The sequence below is a fragment of the Hibiscus syriacus genome, unplaced genomic scaffold (assembly GCF_006381635.1).
Source record: "Hibiscus syriacus cultivar Baekdansim isolate YM2019G1 unplaced genomic scaffold, ASM638163v2 tig00110030_pilon, whole genome shotgun sequence".
NCBI lineage: Eukaryota > Viridiplantae > Streptophyta > Magnoliopsida > Malvales > Malvaceae > Hibiscus > Hibiscus syriacus.
In genome coordinates, this window is record NW_024062572.1 from 938,718 (window position 1) to 965,587 (window position 26,870).

Consider the following 26,870-nt stretch of genomic DNA (forward strand, 5'->3'; position numbering starts at 1 on the left):
ACACAAAACATGTTGCCATATGCATGCTTAAATTGTGTGCACTCCTTTGAATTCAAAACTAGGCGCCAACTCTAAGAGGCACATAACAATTCGACCAAGCAATGCAAGCATTCCCATTAACGCCAAGAATGAAGAGAAACATGCCCATTCGGTCAAGCCTTGCAATCCTTTCCTTTTTGGCCAAACCATGTTATCTATTCGACCTTGAAGAACATTTAAATCATTCAAAGGCTTACCGAACCATCACCTTATATATTCATCATGAAAAGACTTATTTATTTAATTAATCATTATGTACATTCATGGGAAGCACACCTGCCGAATCCTCTTGTCATTATTTGGCATTCCCATTCATTATCTATATACAACCAATGCCTAGTCTTTGTTATGCATTCCTTTTGCATATCAATTATATTGTGTGGTTTTCCTCTTTCCAAGTTCTTTAAGAACTTTATTGACTTATTAGACACTTGTGCTTGTGGCGTCAAACCCCTTCATTTCGTTGATATTTGTATTCCTAATTCAATATAACTAGAAGGGCTAAGTACTTGATTACTACCCCTTGTTCAAACTTTTAAGGATTGGTGCTAGGATCTTTATATCCTAGTTTCTTCCTTAGTTTGTTCAAGATACTATCTTGTCAAACCATCTTTTTCATTCATAACCCATCACCATGCCATATCCATCACCAAGGTTTTCGCTATTCAACTCTCTAAACAACTCACCCTTATCGCCTACATCAACCTAACCCTAACCATCTTCTTTGTAATCTAGCTTATTGCAGGTTGTTTGCTCTTTCATTAGATCCAAAATAAAAAAAAAAAAGATAAAAATACCTTACTTCATTGAATCTCCTTTTAGGCACTTTAATTTTTTATGACATTAACTACAATATAAGTTATATAAATCATGTTGTAATTTATGTCACAATAGTGTGTTAGTCCAGTGGTTGTGGCACGTCCTATTTTCTTTCCACGATGTAATGTCTTTAGCATTATTCTTTTATATTTATTTTCCCTCCAATCAGAGGGTGACATGTGTCACCTTCTGATTAAAGTTAAAATTTATTAAATTAAAATTAAAAAATCTTCATGTGTCATCAATCAGATGGTAACACATATTATCATATGATTATTGAATTAAATTAAAATTGAAATCAAATTGATAAAATTTGTAAGTAATGAGGATCAAATGTGTAATTATACCATTTTTGTTAATTGCCACATCAATTCATCCGTCAAAATTTAACGACAAGTGACTTGATCGACATCATTTATAAGTGATCTGATTGATAAAATTAAAACATTGATTGTCAAATGAAATCCTCTTATAGTTAAGTGGTCGGATATAATTTACCCAAAAAATATCATATTTAGATCATTTTTTTTTCTAAAGAAAATATACATTTTATTTTATGAGAAAATTAGTTTAAATCTTAAAGTAAACTACATATTTAATCATTCAACTATCACTTTGATTACGTTTTGGTTACATAACTATTTTTTTTAAAATTATCATTAACATTACGTTTTAATTTTATTTTAGTCACCCGCCTTTAGAAAATTAACAAAACAAATGACACATTATTTTTTTTAATTCTTTTTTAATGATAACATGACATTATCTTATGGTGGCATGTTAACACCACCATTAATGTTTTTAACAATGAGTTACTAAAATGAAATCAAAATGTAACGTTATTAATGATTTAAAAAAAATAATTAGATGACTAAAATAAAATCATAGTGATAATCATATGACTAAATAAATAGTTTACCCTAAATCTTATTATTAGATTTTCTTCTCAATTTTCACCTCAAAACAAAAGAGAAATTAATTTCTCATCACTTGGTTGGCTAAAGAGATTTTTTATAGAAAGATTATACTTGAGTCTATAATAATTATGAAATTATAGTTTAGGTACATGGGAAAATGTTTAGAGTATGTTATTAAATTAACCCATTGGTTATGACAAAAATGGGTAAACTACAAGTTTAGTATCTAAACTATTATTTTTATTCTGTTTTAATACTTAAACTTTATTCTTTTTTAAAATCATGCCTAACGCTTAGTTTATATTTCAATTTGGTACCCTACCGTTAAAAACTTAGCGACACCAATGATGTGGACTTATTTTCCTTTTTTTGATATTTCACACGTCTTGTAATGCAAGTTTCACGTCATCACTACTGTTAAGTTTTTAACGATGGTATCAAATTGAAACCTAAACAAAATGTTAGACATGATTTTAAAAAATAAAGTTTTAGATATTAAAATAGAATAAAAATTATAGTTTAGGTACTGAATATATAATTTACCCAAAGTTAACCAGTTGATGTTGGGCCATTAATAAAACCCTTTCTCCACTCTTTCAAGCATAAACCCCGAGCCGTCACTCTTATTGAAAATCATAAACCCTAACACCGACACATCAGATTTACTGATTCTCTCGAGTTTCTACCAAGTTGATTTTGTAATTGTACTCTCAATTCAAGAAATTAATTTCCTAGGAATGGGAAAGAGAGGGAGCAGCTCCAAGAAAGACAAGAGAAACCCTAAGAGAAGACACCGAGGCAACGACCCCGAGAACGTCGATGACGAAATTGATGTTTGTAAGTTCATCTATTTTTATGCTCATTTTCTTTTCTTCAATTTTTTCTTTTAATGGTTTATTTGATTTCCTTTTTGCAGTTCATAAGCAAAGGGATGTTGTTCCATTGGATATGAATGGGGATGTTAGAGATTCGGATGAAGATGATGAACATCCCGTTTTTGATCTTCAGGTTCTTATTTCTCCTTCCTTTCTTTTCATAGTCAAACTTTGAGTGTAAAAACGTTTTATTTTAACTAAAAATTTAGCTTTAGGTCTACGCTGTTAGTGTCTATTTAGTAAATTGATGCTGTATTTTTAATAATTTTAATTACTTGTACATTTGGAAGAAACCTTATGAATGACTTGGTAAAAAAGAGCAAACATAATGGTATTAGAGCTGATATTGCTGATATAGTATCAAGACTGCTGGTGGTACATCCCTTTCGTATTACGCATTTACCATTTTATTGCATCTTTGTCTCTCTGCATATAGGATATTGATGATGATGAGGGAGACGATGATGAAGACGATCTCGATGACACCCAAGTTTCTAAGTTTGCAGCAAAAAGTAAGGGAGTTCAGAAGATGTTACAGTTTGTTGCATTTCTTTAAAGTTATCATAATGACTGCTTGGCATAAAACTTAAATTACAAGAAAGTAAAATAATTTGTCTATGTTAGTTGAATTTGTTGATACTGTTTGGCTTTTATTTAAAATTAAGTTATTAAGATAGTAGAATGTTTTCCTTTCCTCTTCACTTGAACTATGAGATAATGTAATAAATTTGTTAATGTGTATGACAATATATATTTTGTAATTTTTTTGGTTTAGATACTTCAGTCTTGGTTTAGAAGACTGGTGCATAATGTTTCTGCAGTACTATTGACCTCTTTCCGTGTATCCATCGCTTTCACTGTTAATTTACTTGCTATTGTTCCAAAACTTATTCTGCTTTCTGGAGAAACTGGCTTAGTTACAGACCCCAACACACGCATACAAAAAAACTCCTTTTTCTCTGTTCCATGTGATTTTGAAGGTGTTACTTTAGGTAGATATATCTAATTTATTTTATGATGCATCCTTTTCAAGTTTTTGTAGTTTGTGTTTGCTTATTGTTACATTTCTATCAATTACTTACTGCTCGTGATTCCCAGTTGCTAGGCAACATAAACTGTTGAGAGCAAAGTTTGGAGGAGTTGACGATGAAATGCATGATGAAGAAGATGAGGATGAGGATGAGGATGAGAAAGAAGAAAGGGCTCCATGGGGTGATATAAAGAGCAGATACTATGGTGGTGATAATCTTGATTTTGAGGTGAGAATTTGAACCCTAGGTCTCTGGTGTCGTCTGTATCGTTTACTTTACTGCATTCTTAGCCCTCGCCTGATTTTCAAGGATGGCCATTTGTGAATAGCATTCCTTTGAAGGTGCTTTTATATTTTCTTTTGAAATAGATGAAATATTTTCATTTATTTTTTGGTGTACATTTGAAGTTGCACTCAAGTGATGATGAGGCTCCCAGGGAAGAGGAGGAAGAGGTGAAAGAAATACAAAAGGAAAGAGCAAAAAATTTATCAATTGAAGACTTTGGCCTTGAGGATGCCAGTGAAGATGAAACTAATAGAGAGTTAACCTTAGAGGTGAGGCATACTTTCTTCCCCATTAATTTGACATCGAAAACTTTGTTTGCTCGAGGAAGGGATATGGATTTTAAATATTTCAGTCACTGAGCCAATGTTTCCTGTACAGGAAATGTCATTGAAGGGAAAAGGTGGAAAATTATCCTTGGTAAGTGAAGAAACTGTGGATGACCTCACTACATTTGAAAATGTAAAGAAAGATTTGAATGCTTTATCAAAGGAAGAGCAGATGGATGTGGTACACAGGTATGGTTTTCGCCTTCTGGTAGTTTCATTTTCTATCATTTCATTTAACGTAGGTTTGGCTGTTATTGTTTGTATGTTTTATAACTTATATGTAGAAATATCGTACAACAACAACTGGAAGCATTGTGTTTTAAGCATCCCTGATTTTCTATACTTATTTTTGTTATTTGATCCTTGTTCATATTTGGTGTTTATATCAGTCTTCTGGCTTTGCAGCTCTTCATTTTATTAATGGTTCTTTATGAATTCATTTCTTTGATAACATAATTGGTTAATGAAGGTCTGCCTCTCTCTTCCTCCACGTAATAATGAGTTATAAGATAAATCACTTGCATTGTATTTAAAGTTTGGATCCTGGACATTTTTTAAGTTTGAATCTACTTGTGTCAAACTATATGCCTTCAATTTTTTTTTTTGGTTTAGTGGAGTCCTTATCCAAAATACTAACTGGAAGAATTACTCTGTTATCATACTGCATGCAACAGATATTTACCCTTTTTTATTTTCGGATGGGTTTGAGTGTTGGTTGCCTAATTTTTCTTAGTCTTACCCCATGGCTTATAAGTGTATATTTTTCTGCTCAGTTCTGCACCAGAATTAATTGGCTTATTGTCAGAGCTGACTGCTTCACTTGAAGAGCTTGAAAGCAAAGTTAATCCACTTCTAAGAAAGGTGCTCTTCTCATTTGTTATTTTTATTTAATTTTTAAAGTGAAGGGTAATGCCGGGGATTTAAATTGCGGTTTTGGCCGTGTTTTCGGTTGTGTTGCATTTATTGCGATTGCGAACATAACGGATGCTATTGCTGTCATTGCGGGTGTTTGGGTCATGCAATAACGATTTTGGACGACACCGTTACCGCTATATAGCGGCCGCTATTCCGATAGCGGACCACTATTTAAATCCCTGGGTAAAACTATACTTGATTTGCCAATTCTGATTTGGCTGATTGATATATGCCTGTAGGGTCTGTCTAGGTTCTCTGGTAAATTTCATTCACATAGTTTGAGATGATTACCTGATATTTTGTGGGTAATTTGGACATGATTACCTGATATCTTTTGAGGTTAATTTGGAAATGAAATTTTTAAGCTCCACAAAGGTTTGATGGTTTTGATATTTCCACTTAATAACTTGTTAATTTATTACATTCCATAAATAAATATTAATGGGTTTAATATGCTTGTGGGGTTGAAAAACTCCATCACCGGGTGTGTAGGATAATTTTACTTTAAAAGATGATTTCAGACATTGGATCATAGTCACATAAATCGCTCAACAGCCCACGATCTGCGTACCGTACGAAGCGATCCGAAATGCGGTACAAACGCGTTCCAGTCGTTTCAAAATCGCGATTCGGTACGAGATTTGGGTTTAGATGGAGTCCTAGCTCCTCATCGGAGCGTAGGACGGCGGATGGCATGAAGGGTTTGGGTTTCGTCGAGTGTTAAAGAGGAGCTTGAGGGAGAGGAAATGGGGGAACGACAGGGGTCGGTTTAAGGCTGAAGAAGATAATGAACGAGGCGAAACTAACCTTGGCGTGGCGGCTGTCGATGATGCTGTCGAAGAAGAAGATAGGAGGATGAAGAAGATAGGAGAGTCGGGTTCCTATAAAAAAAAAGAGGGAGAGTTGGAGAGAGGCGGCTGAGTTTGGGTATTTTAATACCTTTAGTTAGGTTTTCGGTTAAATTCGGATTTAGTCACCGTATTCTTAGGGTAAATTATGTTTAGGCCTCGTAATTTAGTGAATGTTTATAAAACGGTCCCTAATTCGTCCCAGTTTTCTGATTTTGTTTTAAATGCTTAGGTACCATTTATGTTATTTTACATATTATTTTAGATTAAATCGAATTTGATAAATTGTATATAGGACCCTGTAACTTATGCGCATTTTGTACTTAGGTCACTGATTTATTTCTAATTTTTACCTGTTCAATTTTATATTTGTTTCTGGTTAAGGGTAAATATCTGTTTAAATCCCTGTTTTTTATGTGTTATTTCAGTTATTAAGGAAGTTTTAATTTCGTTTATTTTATTCCTACTATTTATAGTTACTTATAAAATTTGATGTAGAAAAATAGCAACCTAAGAAACTGGTACATCGTACCGAAGCGATCCGAAATAAGTCTACCCCCTCGTACCGAATTTTAGGGACCTAGCGAATTGCGATCCCGTTCCACATTCCCGTACCGAGCGTACCGTGATCCATGTGACTATGCATTGGATATAACATCAGATTTCTCATATTTTCTGTGTTTTGCTGACATGTTTAAGGATTTTATGTGTTTTGAAGGCTAAAGAAGGGGATATGATGGAAGGTGGGATGCGATATTTGGAGGTGAAACAGATTCTTTTGCTGGCCTATTGTCAACAAATAACCTTTTATCTTCTTCTCAAGTCTGAAGGGCAGCCTGTTCATGATCATCCTGTCTTAGGTCGTATTGTGGAGATCCAAGGCTTACTTGAGAAGGTCATTATCCTTGAAATGGAATATTGGTTTTTAGATTTATGAACTTATTTCTATGCTTTACACAACAGATAACATGCATGATCTGCAGGGAAGGGGGTCAATAGTGGTTGGCTATACTTCATAGACAGTTATGTGCACATTTCACTTCACTTAACCCATCATACATAACAATACAACCTTTGTGCTTTATTTTATTTTATCTCTCTTATATTCATAGAAAATTATAGATTGTTGATGTGAGAGTAAGGCTGCTGGTATGCTACTAGAGTTACTGTATTGTTCTTTCTGATGGTTGCTCCATTTAACAGGTGAAACAACTTGATGGCAACCTTCCTTTTGAGTGGGAGGAGATTCTGAAGAATAAAGGGGCTGAAATGGGGCAAAACTTGGTTAAAGAGAGTGCTGAACTGGTCTCCGACTCTGGTGCAAAGGATAATGGCTCATTGTCGGTAATGGATGTACAAATGCCTGAGGTAGTCAAAGTTGGCATTGATGTTGTCTTTCACTAAATTTCCATTTTGTTCTCGTTTTTTTCTTGTTATTTGATCTCTTATTTCACGCATCAGCTTGAAGACACACCTAACTTGCCTAAAATGGAGTTCGCAAGTAACTGTGATAATAAGGGGATGAAACTTAAGCGTGAGGTGAGATGTGCCTGTTGCTGCTGCTAAATTTTCATCCTTTTCTTTATTTTTTATTCCTTACACATCACCCTTCTTTTGATAAGGCTTAATATTTCCTTCTGTTTCTTTGTCTCTGTTGTGTAATCGGTAGCAAACTATCTTACTCAAAATTCTTCAAATTAAATGCAGAATGACCAAGTTGGTTTACAAAGCAGGGAAATGCTAAAAGTAAGAGCAGCTCTCGAGGAAAAATTGAAACATAAGGGAATGCTTAGTTCCAACACCCCAAAGCCCGATAAAACCAAGAAGCATAGGAAACCAGTGAATGGGTATTGCTGCTTTTCCTCTTGTTTTGTAATTTTAGCCACCCTTCTCACAGCACTGTGTACTAATTCATTCAAGTTGGACTTGACAGACAGCTTGAAACATATGATGATTTTGCTGATGATGATGTGGATGTTGAAGGAACTGCTCATGGATTAAGTAACGGGCATGCAAGCTCAAAGCATTCTAATATTCCAAGCTTATTACTGATAAACAGATCAAGTCCAAGGTATAAATCTCAACAAGATTTCCTGTTTCTATATTTCCAGCAAAACATTAAGATTTACTAGAAATCTGTCTATGACAAGCTTTCTCAATACTTGGAAACAGCAAGTGGATTGGACGAGCACTGCAGTCCTCAGTATGGGATGATAGGGGTGTATTTGGTTCGGTTCATTTTTTCAATAAAAGATGAACCGAATCACTTTGCAGATTTTTAAAAGTTGAAACCGAAACTGAATGGCATAAAAACTGCGGTTTTCGGTTCGGTTTTCCGGTTTTTGACTGTTCACTATTTTCTCGGTTTCGTTGCTCAGCCCCATGGGATGAGGTTAGAAACTTTTAGTACTGGCTTGCTACCTACTGAAAACAATATTTTATAATTGGTGTCAGCCTTTTGAGTTGAGAGTGTTTCTGTTAGTGGTAGCAATTCAGCAGGTCAATTCACCTTTCACGTAATATTTTTGTTTGATTCAATTTGGTCTGGATTGTGCTTTGAACATCAGGTTTCTGACATTCCAGTTAGTTTGGTTCAGCTTTTGCTTTCTCTAGTCAATACCAATCTCAAACACCTTAATAGTTTCTCTTAGGAAGACGCTGAAAGTAAGTTTTAACAGTTTTAGGCTTCCTTCTCGTGTTCATCTTGTTGGACAATAGGTATACGTTATTTCCCTTTCTGTTTTCCTTGTCCAAGCAACACAATTTTAGTTTTCTTTGTAATCTGCTTTTCTTGTCCTGATTTTGGGCAACACTTGCTAGACCAACCAATGCAAATACAAAGGAATTGATGATGGAAGCTGAAACTTGTAACCTATCTCTATATATGCACCTTAGTCAAAAAGGAAGTAAAAACAGTAGGATTGTGCAGTTTAGACTTTATATGACCTTTTCCTTTTCAATCTTTCAGTTGCAACTTGGTTTCAAAATCTGAATGTGGCAACTTTGTTAGTGTTTGCATGTTAAACTTTGCATCATGATTCATGTGTACTCTGGATTTTATAACTTCTCTTTTGACCCTTCTCTCTTCTACCCTGTTGAGAAGGTTATATCTGGGGATGATGATTTACCAAAGAGAGATGATATTGGAGAAAGGCGAAGGAAGCATGAGCTCAGAGTATTGGCAGGAGCAACAGTTAAATCTGAGGATGACCATGGAGGTGAATATGACATGTTGGAACTCGATGGAGGCAATGAAGCTATATCTGAGGAGGAGAATGGTGATACGCAAGATTCGGAGGATTCAGAAGATGAATTTTACAAACAAGTGAAACAACAGAGGGCAGCAAAACTTGCTGCAAAGGCTGAGATATACAAGGTATGTTTATGCACTGCATTTAATTTTACCTACTGTAGTGGGATGTAGGTAAAGTGATGCCACTTTCCAACATTCAATGGTATTGTTAAGCTCTATGCCATTGCTCTGTTCATGATTGTCTGTACTTTATAATTTATCATCCAAAATGAAATCTTTTAACTCTCTAAGTTGGATAAATTTTGGATTTAAACCAATTCATGTAAAATGATTTCGAAATGTGTTTCTTTTGCAGGACCTCAGCACCGCCCTCGTTGCCTGAAACTGTCGATGGAAAACGACAGATAACTCATCAGGTTCTTGCCTTGTTCTCTTCTATGGCACAGTTGTTTTTCACTGCTTCCTATTCCTAACAACAAAAATCATCTGTCAAATTGAAACAGATCGAGAAGAATAGAGGTTTGACTCGACAACGGAATAAGAACACCAAAAACCCAAGGAAGAAATACAGGGTATGTGTGGGGGTTGAAAATTTTGATTATTTTTGATATTATAAGTTGTGGATTGATGTATTTGTTTGTTGGTTTACAGTTGCAAAGCAAGAAACGGAAGCAACAAAGGAAAGGTCAGGTGCGGGACATTCGAAAACCGGTCGGTCAGTACAGCGGAGAAACCTCCGGAATCAATGTTGGAATCAGTAGGAGCATTAGATTCAAGGGATGAATTGAAGACTAAACACCAGAGAGAATGGTTCCAATTTTGTTTGTGCCATTTTATTTTGCATTTACATGTTATGTATTACCGTCAAAACATGTTTATATAAACAGGTGATGTTAGTCCGTTTTAAAATATTGGATTTTGGGTTAAATATTTCTATTGTTTGGTTATTAGAAGTGTTTTGAAATATTACATGAAGGCTTTTAATTGTATAATTATTTGGCTATATTACACCGTTGGCCACCTAATTATATATATTTTCACAAGTTGCATTCCATTTTTCATTTCGTTGGAAACATGTGTCAAATCATTTTATCATAGTATAGGTTAAAATCCATGTCCTTCAGTGCTAAGTTAAACTTTGTTTTATAAAGATTTTGATATAACAGATGAATGATTTTTTGAATAAAAATCTTAGTATTAAACTGATAAGGTATTTTTATAAAATATTTTATTAATATCTAGATTTAAATATTTGGCTTAGGGATCACTTTGTCCCTGTAATATATTAAATTTATCATTTTTGTCTATTTTATTTTTACATCAATTTAACCTTTAAAATTGTTTAATTACATCATTCTATTCTCGATTCTAACTTAAAACCCTAAATTGATAATCCAAAACCAAAATCCATAACCTATCAACCCTAAATCTAAACTTTAACCTTTAACTTAAAATCCTAAATTTAGAGTTTTAAGTTAGGGATAGGGTATAGGATGATGCAATTGAACAATTTCAAGAATGCGAAAATACGATAAGCATAAAAATGATAAATTAAATCTATTATAGGGCAAAGTTACCCTTTTGCCTAAATATTTATACCTTCGTTTGGTGCGTATGCTTTGTTGAGTTTCAATGTTTTGGAATGTGAATAAAAATTCAAATGTATTGATCCCAAAGGATAAATACCATTTATTTGCATCAATATCTTTTTGAGGTTTGGTATTTGACTTTTTGAAGAAATTTAATCGAGTATTGATACCAATTTAAATGTATTAATATCTATATGAAAATATTGATACCCTTTTTAAACTTATTGATATTTTTGTTACAAGTTGTCTTAAATGAATTGATTCATGTCTCTAAACGACTATTTCTTACTCCCAACAATCTCAGATAGATATATTTATGAGAGTGGATATAAATAGAGCTCCAAGACACTTCAACAATACTAAAAAACTATCACCAACAATCAAGAGTTATTTTTTATTTGTATTTTCATTGAACACTTGTGGGCTTTCACTATATTTTTTTTATCAAGAATTTTCTAGTTTACATCTCTTATTTGTTCTTAACAAGATTTGTCTTAGGATTTATTTAAAAATATTAAAAGATTGTTGTAAGTTTAAATCTTGTTCTCAAAGGTTCAAATCAAGGCAATGAATTTGAGAAAACCATTAGTTCAGAAAGTTAAGAAAACAAAATAAACAATTGGGACAAAATCACTAAAAACTCTTTCTGTCTGTCTCAATATCTTCATTGTTTTCACCAAAATTTTTAAAAGTCAGTCCACTTGCATTGACATATTTAGATTATTCGATTGAGTCAACAATTAGTATCAGAATTTAGATTCTAAAGATGATCTATCAACCAAGAGAATATACTTGAATACTAAAAGATCGTCATCAATTTTTATACATATGTCATCCTCTTCAAATTCAGTAGTCATTAGAGAATCTTAATCTACCTCTAAATATTCTTACAACAATGGAACAAACTATTTATTTTGAAAGACAAAAATATGCTCTTCATCTAAGCATCAAATTGATGCTTGAACCTAAGTCACACAAGGTTCTTCCCACCTAAAAATCTTCGATGATGTTACAGCTTGGCAATTGAGATCCGTTAACTTAGGTGGCAGCTTGGCAATTGAGATGATGTTACACTCCTCTGTGAACGTAGTGTTCTCTATCTCCTGAGGTTTTTCCTTCTTGGCTAACAATTCCTTCTCATCTTTCCCAACATGGGGAGTCATGTTAAGAACATTAAAAATGAGTTTCTGTACTTGAGGAGTAGAGTCAAATTGCGTCGACATTGTGTGTTGCACATAAGGTGTTGACATAATTGGCGCAGACATAGGAACTTCCACTATATCAGGCATAGGGGTGATAAATTGTCGTTGGCCTTCTGAGACTTCAGCTTCATCACTCACTTCCTAGCTCATTTTGATTGGCTCTTCATTGGTTTCAACAAGTGTTGGAATATTAACTTAGGTTCCCAAACTTGCGTGTTGCTTCTCAAGGTGGCCGCATTGCACTACTCAGCTTTGAGATTCTTCATATCATTGGCAAGCTGCCTTGAGGTCTAGTGTTCACTGATGAGACTAGCTGCCCAAATTGAGTTTCCAAAGCTCTAATGGAGAAAGTATTGCCTTGGACTATGGTCTCGGTGTGTGTAATGTGCTCCCTCATTAAGACTTCCAATGAGGCTAAGGGATCAGAGCTGGAAGGTTGTTAGTAACTGGATTGACGAGATGTAGAGGCGTTGAAATTTTGGAACTGCTGAGACTGTGGCTGCCAAAATTACTACGACTGACTAGGATAAGTTGATTGTGGTTGCAATGGTTGCTGGCTAAACTACTGATTCTGACTGAATTGATGCGAGAATTGATTTTGGAACTGCTTGAGGGGTTGTTATTCCCAAATCTATAAGCATTGGACTGTTGCACAAGATTTTGGTTTCCCCAATTTGTTTGACTCCGGTTGATCATGTTGTACCCAAAATAATTTCCAAAAGAACTACCTTGATTACGTCCTCGAAGATTGTTAACATAGCATGCATTCTCCATATGATGGGGACAATCCTCAAAACTGTGATTGTCGCCGCATATTTCACAGCTCAATATTGGAGAATCAATCTGATGGGCAGTTTGAATTGTTACCTTTTCAGTGGTACCCTGCATGTTTTTAATAAGATTTGTGAGCGTGGAGACCTACCCAACTAGAGTTGAAATGATGTCCGACTCAAGAACACCTAGAGGATTTCTGGCTGTGGCCGCCCTCGAGATAGGGTATTGATAGACATTCTGGAATAAACATTTCAATATTTCAATAGCATAATCATAAGTGCAATCCAACAGTGGACCATTGACAGATGCATCCGCAATGTTCATCGTTTGCGCATTTAACCCATTGTAAAAAATCTCGATATGAATTTCTTGCTGAAGATCATGCGAAGGCATCGACGCAGCAAAGCTTTAAAGCGTTCCCACATGGTATGAAAGTTCTCATCATTAGATTGTTGAAAGGATGTTATGTTTTCCGTAGCATGACATTCATTGTTGGCGGGTTGAACCTTAGCATAAATTATGTGGCCAACTCATTCCACAATGTGATCGATACAGCTCGTAGCTTAGGAACCATGTCCTTGCTCTACCCTACAAAGAATACGGAACCAACTGCATTTTCAGGGAATCATCAGGAAAACCCTTTTGCGAGAATGAAGCACAAATCAAAAGGAAAGATTTAATATGCTCCCTAGCATCCTCGTGTGGTAGACCAACATATAGCCAATTGGAGTTGAGCATTTGAAACATGACCGAATTTAGTTCAAAGTTTCCTACTTGGATGGCCGGTCGCACGACCCTAGGTTACAAGTCATCTGGCACGGAACCAACAAAATTACGTATCGAACTCTATGCCATAGCTCGACGAGCTTGAGCTTGAGCTTGAGCTTGCCTTCTTTTCTTTAGTGTTCACTAGGGATCAAGATCGAAATCTAGTAGCTCAGAAGGGTTCCTCATGGTCATGAACTGTGACCGCAATAATTATCATCTCGAAAGAAAAAGAAAAGAAAAGAAAATGAGTTGGTCAACTAACTAAAAATGAAATAAACAAAATAAAAATAAATAACAACAATAAGCATTAACAAAGTCGTTCCCCAACAATGACGCCAAAACTTGATCAGCAGGTATATGTGACAACAATAGGTGCAAGCGTACACCCGTCGACTACAGAATACTGATAGACTTTTGACTAAGGATATCGAATCCATAGGGAACAAAGTTAACACGACTATTGTTGTTAGATCCAATACTGTAAAAGAGGAGAGAAATATGAATTGATTGAGTTGATTGTGGGTGCAAATATTGTGTGGACAATAAAATAAAATAAAGAACTAAATCAAAGGATAGAGTAAAGTACTCATCAAACTTCACACACCAGAGCAAACAAACTACAAGATAAAGTATTTTGATTTTAGATCTATAAGACACATGCGTTTATATTAAACATAGCAGACGCTGGCATCTATCAAAACCTATTGAACCAAGTATCATTCCCTATCGGGCTCTATACCTAGCTCACTGTGCTCATAATCTACCCAACTCTTGTAGCGATTAAAGTGACTCTCGAAGACAAGGTTGCATCTAGAGTTGTCTTCGCAATGTTACTCTCGTAATCACTACGCCCCCAGATTCAATGGATTTAAGCAAACAAAAGAAGATTTAATATAAAATCAAATTCACAATATGTTCAAGGAACTCTCGTATAAACACAAGCAATATGTAATCAAATTATAAAATGAGTTCAACAAAATCAAATCTAAACAAATGCTAACAAAAAATGATCCTTGCAACTCGAAGCTCATCGTTGCTGCTATTGTAGTCCACGCTGGTGTGATTCAGTCTTCTAAGGTACTCTAGAGGTGGCTTAGCACACCATGGTCATGGCTTCCGTGCTGACGAAAGAGATTGTTGGGACTAGTAACCGAGAAAGAAAGGAGAGAATGGTCATCCAAAAGCTTCCTTTAAGGTATATTTTTCCTCCTTATATAGGGTCCTCAAATGGTATAATGGTCCCATCGTAGAAATGGTGTGATCATTCGTACATATTCTAGAATATGAGCCAGCTCAACATAACCATATGGGTTCTAGAATTACAAGCTCTCATTCAATGTTTGCACTCACATGCTTTTCCAACTTCACTGCGGCAACAATAAGCTCTTTGTCCACGACATTGACAAGTTCCTACTTCAAGAAGGTTAAGGCAAAGAAACCAGCACAGGTCTTTCGACCATTTAAAGTGTAACCAAGTAGACAATAAGTATAAAACGCAAATAAAATATAAACATGCAATGCAACGAAAACTTAACCCTAAATACAATGCAATGATAATTGAATGCTGGGACAAATGGTATGAAATGCATAACTTTGGAACAAAACAAGCTTATTTTATGGGCATATTTGTATGCTATTTTCAGTACTATCACCGATGCACAGATTCAAGGAGTGGACCCAAATAGAGATTTTCTACCAAACAGTCAATTCACAGATCAGGATGATGCTTGATGCATCGACAAATGGGACTTTGTTGGATAGAATAGCTAATAATGATTACCGGTTTCCTTTGATAAGAAGAGGAATGGGACAAAGAAATACCTCGATGACTGAGTTGGAACCAAACGATGCGTTGTCAGCTTAACTTGCCAATTTAACCAATCTGGTTAAGAATTTGCATCATCCAACTGAGAATCGGGAAGTGAAGGTAGCTAGGGCATATTTGTTTTATGTTATACTAATCACGATATTTTTGAATGTCCACAGAATCTAGAATCGATATGCTATATTGGAAACTTCAATCTGAGTAATAACCTTATTCCAACACGTACAATCTGGGATGGAGGTAACATCCAAATTTTCCTTGAAACAACCAGAATATTAGCGACAATCAAGGACGCCAAAATTTCATGGGCGACCCACTTGGTTTCAAGTAGAATATGCCACACACAATGTAACAACAATAAATTCCTCAACAACAAAATTCTTCAAATTCTTTTTTAGAAGCAATTTTACATGCTTTCTTACATAAAATTGATTCATATATGAGTGTAACTAGTGGATTTATCAATAAGATAAACTCATTTATGAACCATGTAGAAATGGAGATCCAAAACCAAGGAGCATCAATCAAGGTATTGGAGAGGCAAATGGGGCAATTTGCCAAAGCCGTGAATACAAGGCAACAAGAAAATCTACCCAGTGACACTGAGGAAGTAAGAAAGGTAGCTCACGAGCAGTGTAAAATGGTTGCATTGAGGAGTGGAAAAACAATAAGTATAGATCCTACCCAAGGGTAGATGAAGTTTTGATATACATTTCAAAAAAAATACGATGAACTTGTCGAATCAAAGGAGGCGACAATTGAGGAAGAAAAGACAATAGATGATGTGGCGGCACAAAATGAAGAACCATAAGTTATTACCACCACATTCCGTCCTCAACTTGCCGAATCATTTGCCAAGGAGCACGACAAGTGAGTTCTGAAAAATAGACTGCCGCCTCATTTTCCTCCAGGCTTAGGAAAAAAGCATTAACATTAGTATAGAAAATTTCTTGACATTCTGAAGTAGGTTCATATCAACTTGTCATTGGTGGAGGCAATTGAGAAATGCCCAATTATGCCAAGTTCCTCAAGGATATCGCTTTCAAGCGGGCCATGCTTAGTAAGTTCGAAAGAATAGCCTTGATTGAAGGTTGTATAAAAATGTTAAATAACTAATTGCCACCAAAATTGAAAGACCCAGGAAGTTTCATGATTCCTTGCCCGATCAGAAATCGTTAGAAGGCAAGGCATTGCACGATTTGGGAGTGAGTAGCAATCTTATGCCGAAGTCAATTTTCATACGGCTTGACGTTGGGAAACCAAAATCAACTATAGTCATGCTCTAGCTTGCTGACAGATCTTATGTTTATCTTGAAGGAACAATTGAAAATATTTTGGTTAAGGTTGCTAAATTTATTTTCTCTATTGATTTTATTATCCTTGTTTGTGAGCAAGGTGGCAGATCCAATGACAATTACATCAGTTCTCCTGACTCCGCAAGTGAGGATGAACTTGAGGTAAATGGATTTTGACATGACCAAGTAATACCTATGATTATCTCTTCTAAGTTGCAGTCAGACCAAGAATGAAGTTGATAGAGATTATCTCTTCTAAGTTGCAGTCAGACCAAGAATGAAGTTGATAGAGATGCCAGCACGAAATAAGAAGAAGATATGATGGACAATTACTGACCTGAAGGGCATCAGCTTGACATGCATAAGATTTTGTTACAGGACTCTAATGGCAAGTCCATAGAAGCCCAAAGATTACTCAATCTTGCCATGAAGCTAGTGGTAATGAAAGAGGTTATCAAGTGGCTCGACGTGGGTATTATTTATCCTATTTCCAAGAGTTCACGAGTAAGTTCAATACAATGTGTATCGAAGAAAGGCGATATAACAGTGGTAAGCAATGAAAATAATGATTTAATGCTCACTAGGACAACTATTGGTTAGAGGGTATGAATAGATTACAAGAGATTGAATAAAGCTACTAGGAAGGACTATTTTCCTTTACCTTTTATTTACCAAATGCTTGATTGTCTTGCAGGTAAACCTTTCCACTACTTTTTTGGACAATTACTTAGGTTATAATCAAATTGCCATTACCTCCCAAGACTAGGAGAAGACAACTTTTACTTACCCATTTAAAACTTATGCCTTGAGAAGAATGTTGTTTGGCTTATGTAATGCCTTTGCAACTTTTCAACGTTGTATGATGACAATTTTTTTGGATATAGTGGAAAATTTCTTGGAAATTTTCATGGACGACTTCTCAGTGTTGGGGGATAATTTTGAAGATTTTCTTAGCAATCTTCAAAAAGTACTCGCTTGTTGAAAGGAAACATATTTTGTTTTGAAGTGGAAAAATGCCATTCCATGGTTGACAAAGGCATTGTTTTAGGTCACAAGATATCAACTGGATGAATAGATGTTGTCAAAGCTAAAGTGGAAGTTATTTAGAAATTTCCACCGCCCACTTCATTAAAAGGCATTCAAAGTTTTCTAGGCCATGCAGGTTTTTATAGAAGGTTTATTAAAGATTTTTCCAAAATTTCTAAACCTTTGTGTAATTTGCTTAAACTAGGCATACCTTTCAATTTTGACAAGAATTTCCATGCGACATTTGAGGAACTGAAGGGGAGACTTGCCACATCATTGTTATGCTCCCGCCTAACTGGTAATTGCCATTTGAATTGATGTGCGATGCCAACGATTATGTTGTCAGTGCAGTTCTTGGCCAGAGACAAACAAGATCTTTCATGTCATCACTACGCTAGTAGAACACTCAATGAAGCTCAACTCAATTACAATACCATAGAGAAGGAATTACTTGTCATAGTGCTTGGGTTTCAAAAATTTCGCAAGTACCTTGTGGGAACCAAAGTGATCGTGCACATAGATCACGTGACAATTAAGTATTTACTTGCCAAGAAAGATGTCAAATCTAAACTAATTAGATGTATTTTACTTTTTAAGGAATCTGACATTGAGATAAAAGATAGAAAAAAGTACAGAGAATCAAGTGGCTTCACAAATCAAAACATGTCGATGGTAATGAGATCGCCAATCCCTTTAAAATCAAGGAACATTTCCCGAATGAGAAACTTTTAGTTGCCTCCACTGTGCCATGGTATGTTGATTTTGTGAATTATATTGTTAGTGGCATTTTCCCTCTTGATCTAACCTATTAGGGTAAGAAAATTTTCCTATATAGTGTTAAGCATTATCGTTGGGATGAGCCTTTTTTGTTTAAGCAATGAGTAGATCAGTTGATTCGACGTTGTGTCCTGGAGGAAGAACATCAAAATGTATTACAATATTGTCATGCTGCACCATATGGAGGACACTTTGGAGGCATATGTACAACGACAAAAGTCTTACAATCAGGATTGTATTGGCCCACTCTATACAAAGATGCACACATATTCTAAAAGAGATGTGATCGATGCCAAAGGATATAGAATATTTCTTGGTAGAATGAGATATCGTTACAAAAATTTTTGGAAGTTAAATTATTCGACGTGTGGGGCATCGACTTCATGGACCCTTCCTATCTTCTTTTGAGAACTTGTACATCCTGCTTGTTGTTGATTATGTGTCTAAGTGGATAGAAGAAATAGCTGTGCAAAAGAATGATGCTAATACTGTTAATCAATTATTGCATTGCATAAGAACATTTTTATGTGTTTTGATATGCCAAGGGAAATTATAAGTGATGAGGGGCCACATTTTGATAAAAGATTAATTGCCAAGATGCTCTTATGATATGGAGTGCGGCATAAAATTTCCATGGCATTTTATCCTCTGACTAATGGGTAAGCTAAAGTATTTAACTGGGAGATAAAGATTATTCTTCAAGAAGTTGGCAACCCATCTAACAAAGATTGGTCGACTAGACTAGATGAAGCATTATGGGCTTATTGAACGACATTTAAGACGTCGTTGGACATGCCACCATTCCGACTTATCTATGGTAAAGCTTGTCATCTACCCATGGAGATTGATCATAAAGCATTTTGGGCCATCAAAAAAGTTAGCATGGACTGGCATCTAGCTGGTAAAAAGTGTTTGTCAGACCTTAATAAGGTAGAAGAATTTTAAGCTGAATCCTACGAAAATGCCAAGATTTAGAAAGACAAGAAAAATAGGTGGCATGATTGACACCTTCCTCAACAATTCTTTCCAGGGAAATTAGTGATGTTTTTCAATTCTTGACTTAAAATGTTCCCATAGATACTCAAATCGAGGTGGCCCGGACCATTCAAGATAGTTACTACCTTTCCACATGTGGCAGTAGAAGTGAGACCTATTCTTGATGGCAAGACCTTTAAAGTCAATGGGAAACACCTGAAGCATTATTCTATAGCACCTATAATATGAGACAAGCAAGCTATGTTCTTATAGGACATAACTTCTAATATTTTCTCTCTTTATTCAAGATTTTTCGTGAATTTGTAAATAAATAAATTTTGTTTTATTTTTCGTTTCTTTTAAATCTTTTTATTTTGTAGGTTTTGGAAATTTTTGGGTTTTGATCGACTGTGACGCGGCATATAAAAACCAATTTTATATGGATGTCTAAGAAGAGGCGAAACTTTTTGAGGCTGACATAGAGAACCCTAGTTAAGGGGTTTGACCAGTGACAATTTTCTCATCCAAGGGAGCAATATTTCCCTCCAAAAGACTCTTGCCGTCCAAACCTATTACATCTCCAACTTTTCACTTTTTCACTTTCATCATAACTCTCATTTTTCTCCTTTCACTTGCCATTACACCTTTTTACCTTCCCCAAACCTCTTATAAAATAACCCCATCTTCTTTTCATCACCTCCTCATATTTTTCTTTTACTAGAGAGTTACGTTTTTGTTTTTACTCTCACGCCATTCATCTTCTCTCTTTTCGTTTGGTTCATTTCCCTCTTTCCCTTCATTTTTTATTTATTCTTTGGTTTATTTGAGTTATTTTCATCTTCTCACCGTGGCTTCTTCAAGCTAAAGTCCTCAAATCAGTACTTCACACTTCTTCTCTCACCCTTTAAAGCATTTTACGATGAACTTAATGGAGGCTCACTTCAACAAAAAGTTTGTGAAACGTGGCTTGTGGCAGGAGCAAGGGTTTTTGTAATGATCTACCAACCTTAGGTTAGAGACAAAAATATTTGAAATCATTGAGGCCACCAGTGGCATATGTGTCGTAACCGTCTTTCGGTTGGGCCCCGTAATTAGCTTCGACTTGAAAAATGTGGATTGGAGTCGCCACCGACCATTTTAAAACGAATTTAGGTGGGTCGGAACACCATCTTACCTGATCTGTGTTTTTACCAGAAATGTGTCGGGTTCGGGAGTCGGTTACGTCAAGGAAGGATTATCACCCTTGAACCGCCCTTTCGGTACCAATTAATTTGTCTGTTGTCTTAGTTGCGAAAATTCAAAATTTAAATTAAAATTTAACAGACCCGATTCAAATTACTTACAATTGATTGATTTTAATACCCTTGAAAGATAAAAACGTTTGACTCGTAGCGGAGTATAAAATCGAATTAGGATAGGAAGTGTGCAAACGTGAGAATAATAAATAAAACAAGAAAAAATGGAAAATAACAAAACAAGTAAAAAATAATAAAAATAAATAAAAATAAAAATGTTAAAAAAAAGACACAATAAAAGGAAAATATTAATGGAGTAAAAAAAATAAAAAAGGTAAAAGAAATTAAAAAGGAATAAAAATAATGTGTACATATAAAGTAGTATTTATTAAAACAAATAAAAATAAATATATAATACTAAGTAAAACAAATAAAAATAAAGATATACATGATATTAAGAAAAAAATAATAGAAAAAGATAAAATAAGTAAAAATATAATATATATAAATAAATAAAAAAAAATAGAATATTAAAATATATATATATATATATATATATGTATAAATATAATATTAAGAAAAAATATATACATAGTAAATGGAGAAAAATTAATACATCTATATATATATATATATATATATATATATATATATATATATATATAATAATAATATAATATAATAATATAAATAAAAAAAGGAATATAGTAAATAAATAAAAAATATAATTAAAAATATATATATATGGGACGAAATTAATATAAAAGCAAAATTAAAGGGTAAATTTCAAGGTAAATTAAAGATTAAGATTAACTTAGGGGGAATATTAAATACTTCAAAAAAATGAACATGCCTCGGGAGTAGATATAGGTTCGAAACTTCGAAACCCCACCCCTTTTTAGTTATCGGCGCAAGCCACGCTTTGGGTTATTCAAACCAAATCTCAAGAAAAATAACATGCGCATGCGAGAAATGAACGAATCAATGTAAAAAAAGATACTACCTTTTATTTCCTTTTCGAATCGTTTACAATAGCTTTGCCTTTGTATTTTTTCGTGCTTTCCTCTGTATCTTGTATGTAAATCTTGTGTTACAAATGGGGAGGATTACATGTATTTATAGTGAAAAAACTAACTATTTTTAGAATCCTATTAATAATAGAATACTAATACAACTAGACTCCTTGCTCGGTTGTTGCACGTTTGTTGGTGTGGTTATTGCTTTAAAATATATGGTGGTGGAAGAGTCCTCTTAGGAGATGAACTCTTGCTAGTTCTATCTTTTAAGAAAATGAGTGTCTACAGCTGCCCCTCTTTATCCTTTTTCGTGGAATGAAAAATAGGAAAAAGATAAAAAGACACAAATTTTCGTTCAGTGGAGATGAAGAATAACTCCCTGTCGAATTGAGTTGCGGATGGCTCCTCTGTCTCGAAGTTGAGTTCATCTTGAAATGATTTGAATAAGAATGTGGCTTCTCGTTGTAGTCCACTTTGGTCTTCTTCTCGGTTTAAAGACCTTGGCTAAAAATTCGACTGGAAAGTAATCCATTGACTCCATAACGTGGTTGATATGCTCTCGAGCTGAATGAAACCGAACTCGAAAAGTCTTCGTTGGCAGTTAGCTTTTCTCGACTTAAGCTATGCTGACGGAAAAAAGGCTTCTTGCTACTAAGGCACGGCTAACCCAGATCTTCTTCTCGGCTTGAAAACCTCGATTGCAGCTGGATAATAGTGTGATTGAGGTGTCATAGAGCTGAATGGAATTGAACTCGACAATTTTTGTTGATAGATAACCCTTCTTGCCTTGAGCTATGCTGTAAATTTGATTTACCTCTGAGTTGAATGTAATCGAACTCGAAGGTCTTTGGTGATAGATAACCCTTCTTTGAGTTGGATATCCTTCGTCATAAAGTTGAAATCCAATCTAGAGATGGATGTTGCTTGTGTGTATGATTCCCCTTCGTCGTGAAGTTGAAATCGCGAGTGGCACCTTCGTCGTGAAGTTGAGCATGGTAATTGGATATCCTTCATCGTGAAGTTGAAATCCAAGTGGGTAGTATTGTTCCGAGTCCAATATCCTCCGTCGTGAAGTTGAAATTGGCTCTGGAACTGGGAAATTGTTTGTTGATAGCCAGCCGCCCCTTCGCTGTGAAGTTGAGCTTGTGTTGTCTCGAGTTCAATATCCTTCAATGTGAAGTTGAAATTAACTCTGAATGAAACTGAAAAGTTGTTTGTTGACAATCAGTCACCCCTTCATTGTGAAATTGAGCTTGTGTTGTGTTGAGTCCAATATCCCACGTTGTGAAGTTAAAATTGGTTGTGAAACTGGGAAGCTCCTTCGTCATGAAGTTGAGCCTCAAATGACACGATATTCTCCGTCGTGGAGTTAAAATCGTGGATGTGCGGGTACGATATCCTCCATCGTGGAGTTAAAATCGCGGATGGCTCATTCGTCGTGAAGTTGAACCTTGACTTAAATATCCTTCGTCGTGAAGTTGAAATCCAAGTATTGTATGTCGGGTGGACACGATTCCCTTCGCCGTGAAGTTGAAACCGTGAATGACCCCTTTATTGTGAAGTTTGGCTTCGAGTTAGATATTCTCCGTCGTGAAGTTGAAATCTACTCTCGAGCAAATTGTGTCACTTTGAGGTCAATATCCTTCGCCGCGAAGTTGAAATTGACTCTAGCTAAAACCTGAAAAAGTTATGCATATATGTAATGCTATGGATGCAATGCTCTTAGGTGTGCCGAAAATGTATATGCAACATATGTTATCTTGGGGCTCTGGAGAGAAATATCGATCTCCGGTTGCCTGTTTGGAATCTTGATTCTTGAATCTTCAAGTTTTGATCCCTGATCTTGAATTCTTCAAATGTTCAAATCTGATGTGCGCATTCTATTTTTGATTTGAGAAATGCTTCTCGACCCTCTCAAGTATGTGTCTGAGCTGAGTGTAACGGTTCAGATGATGCTTCAAGAGAAGTTGTCTCGAAAGAGATAGAATTCGTTTCAAGGGAAACAATCTCAAAGATATCTGTTGTTTCATGAAAACAGTCTCAAGGGAAACAAAATTTTGTTTTAAGGGAAATAAATTTGAAGATTTTGTGTTTCAAGAGAAACTGTCTCAAGGGAGACAAAATTTGTTTTAGGGGAAATAAATTCAAAGATTTTTTTTCAAGGGAAACTATCTCAAGAGAGACGAAATTTGTTTCAAGAGAAACTGTCTCAAGAGAGACAAAACTTAGTTCCAAAAGAAACTATCTCAAGGGAGACAAAATTTGTTTCAAATAAAACATATTCAAATAATTTGTTTCAAGGGAAACTGTCTCAAGAGAGACAAAATTTGTTTCAAGGGAAACTGTCTCAAAAGAGACAAAATTTATTTCAAGGGAAATATTTTCAATGTTTATGTTTCAAGAGAAACTGTCTCAAGGGAGACAAAATTTTGTTTCAAGGGAAATGTTTTCAATGTTTATGTTTCAAGAGAAACTGTCTCAAGGGAGACAATATTTTGTTTCAAGGGAAATTATCTCAAGCGAGATAAAATCTTCTTTTTAAAAACAGTCTTGAGTGAAATGAAATGCCTTATTTTGAGTGAAACAGTCTCAAGTGAGACAAAGTCTGTTTTAAGAAAAGCAATCTCAAGTGAGATAATCATCTGCATTAAATGAGTCTGTCTCAAACGAGGCAAAATTTATATTGGAAATGTTGAATCTGAAGATGAATGTCGATCTTTCAATCTGTCGAGTTGGTTGAAGTGTGACTTCTTGATGCTGAGTTAAGCAACCACCATCGATTTTTACAAACTCTTTTGAATCAAGTATCTTTCGCCTTGAAGTTGAAACTTGACTCTAAAGCTGTAAAACTTATGTATGTGAAAAAATGATAAATATGATGCTATAAAATGTATGCATAATGAATGAGTTCTTGTTTTATTCCTTGGACAGAATCTCATTTTTTGTCTGCTGGTTCCTACATGTAGAGGAAAAGCCTTCGGAAGATTTGATCATTCGCATCAGGATTTTGAATCCTCGGAGATGCCCCAATATTCAACGTTGAATCTCCAAAAATGCCCCAACATTAAAATTGCCCCTATTGTTCCTCATTTATTGCTTCAACATTAATTCTAAGCATGAGATTACTGTCTGAGAGCCACGTGTCATTTACCAAGATCCACTCTAGAGAGATTGTCTTGTTTGAAAAAATGTTTCTATTTTATTTTCAAAGTTCTGAAAATATCAATTAAAAGAGTTTCGAAAAATATTTAATCAGAAGTTTTGAAAATATTGCCCCTTTCACGATTTTACAATTGAGACGAATCATAAAACTAGAGTTCATTGGATATCAAAGAATTAATTACAATGTTAATCCTTCAATAAATTATAGCTATTTGACACGTGCCAAGATCAAAGCTATTTTTGGGAAATGGTTAAGTAAGGAAAGGATAAAAAGTCTCAGGTTATTGTGTTTGGTCAAAGGTTTGACATTTTTTGTTTATTTGATGCTCAAAGGTTTGATGGGGTACCTTGTATGCTCCTCTACTAGAAGTGTTCTCTGACTCCCAACTTTCATGGTCATGCTCGGATTGTGCGATGCCTTATCAAGGAATTTGTGCGATCGCCTCAGCTACCCAATTTTCGTATTCGAGCCGCCTTTTCAGGTTTTCAACTTAAATCCTCCTTTGGTTTCAAGACGTCATTCGTAATTTACGTCTTGAACCCCCTTTGTTATTTTTCTCTATCATACATTAATTACACTATTTTTTGCAAATAACGATTAGTCCTGATGGGCGGGATGAAATCTAAAGATAGTCTCTTCTGTTTAGAAATCCATGTATGATTAGAAGGGAATTTTAAGGCACGTAACGTAGGTCATGGTTATGAAAGAAAGGGATAAAAGGCCCAAACAAGTATTTAAGGGTGAATGAACCAAGGATCAATTCATTCTGATGTCTTCAATCATATCTTGCTCAATTTGAATATGCTCGTATGTGTCTCTCTCTTGATGCTCTATGATCTTCGAGTGGAGTGATTCAACGATTCAGAAATGATTGTGCTTGATCAATCTCATTTGATGCTCTATGATCTTCGAGTGAAGTGGTTCAGTGATTCGGGAAATGATTGTGCTTGATCAATCTCATAGTTTGAATCTCGATGCGTCTTTTGAATCGAGAGAACCTTTGCATATGCATCTTGTTTTCTTTTTTCTTCAATTTTCCTTTGTTTTTTCTCTTTTTATTTTCTCTTTGTTTTTTTCTCTTTTTTTTCTCTTTTTGTTCTGATTGAATCTTCTCACTTGGCATTTGGTTCACCTTTCGGTATCTCACCTGAATCAATGTCTTCACTCATACGAGCGGATTTTCTCCACCTTTCCCCCCAGTGTGGAGGGTGATCCTTGGTTAGGGTTGAATCAGAAGAAAAATACTATAGGCTCAAAAGGGGACACAAGGGGATATATATTTTTTCCTGTTGTGAAGGGGTAAAGAAAGAAAGCCGTTCATCATTTCATACATAGAAGCTTTCATAGAAGAGGTATCCCCAGGGGGATAGATTTTCAGGATTAATTTTATTCACATGAAAACAGTGTAATTAATGCATGATAGAATTATTTCGAGAGAATTCTTCTTTCTGCTTCTTGCCTCCAACATGTCTCAATGTTCAGGCTCCCTGTGAGATTCCCCAAGTTGTGTCTTAGAAGAATGCTCATGTTCAAATGAACAACTAAATGCCTTGGGTTTTGATGGCATAAAATGTCAATTTTGAGTCTAAAAAGACAATGGTGTGACTTTATCGACTCAAAGAAAGGTATGGTATGAAAAAGTTTCAAAGGGGTGCTAACGTCAAAACTTGGTCTTTTTGGTAATGACCATGAGTTATTTTGGGTAAAGAATCAAGGTATTTTATTTTGGGGTTTGAGACAGGATAAGAAGGTCTAATCTTATCATATGTCAAAAATCTATAATTCTTAAAGAATTAAAAGAATCCTTAATTCATTTAATATTCGAAGAACTAAATATTAAAATTTGTTCAATTGCTCCACCTTAGAAAGTAGCATAAATTCAATCGTTTAAAAGATTAAGCAAAAGATCAAAGACTT

The 26,870-nt window shown here is 35.0% G+C and overlaps 1 protein-coding gene across 1 annotated transcript; it reads left to right on the forward strand.

Annotated features, from left to right (window-relative positions):
- Positions 1 to 2,395: 2,395 nt before the first annotated feature.
- On the forward strand, positions 2,396 to 9,854 carry LOC120213551 (something about silencing protein 10-like). The gene is given in 16 exon segments (XM_039211660.1): positions 2,396 to 2,612; positions 2,692 to 2,783; positions 3,087 to 3,162; positions 3,749 to 3,909; positions 4,089 to 4,235; positions 4,345 to 4,481; positions 5,066 to 5,153; positions 6,774 to 6,950; positions 7,259 to 7,423; positions 7,517 to 7,594; positions 7,763 to 7,902; positions 7,989 to 8,086; positions 8,089 to 8,126; positions 9,159 to 9,431; positions 9,664 to 9,724; positions 9,812 to 9,854. Coding segments are annotated over 15 exon segments (1,797 nt in total). The 5' UTR covers positions 2,396 to 2,512; the 3' UTR covers positions 9,691 to 9,724; positions 9,812 to 9,854.
- The last annotated feature ends 17,016 nt before the right edge of the window (positions 9,855 to 26,870 follow it).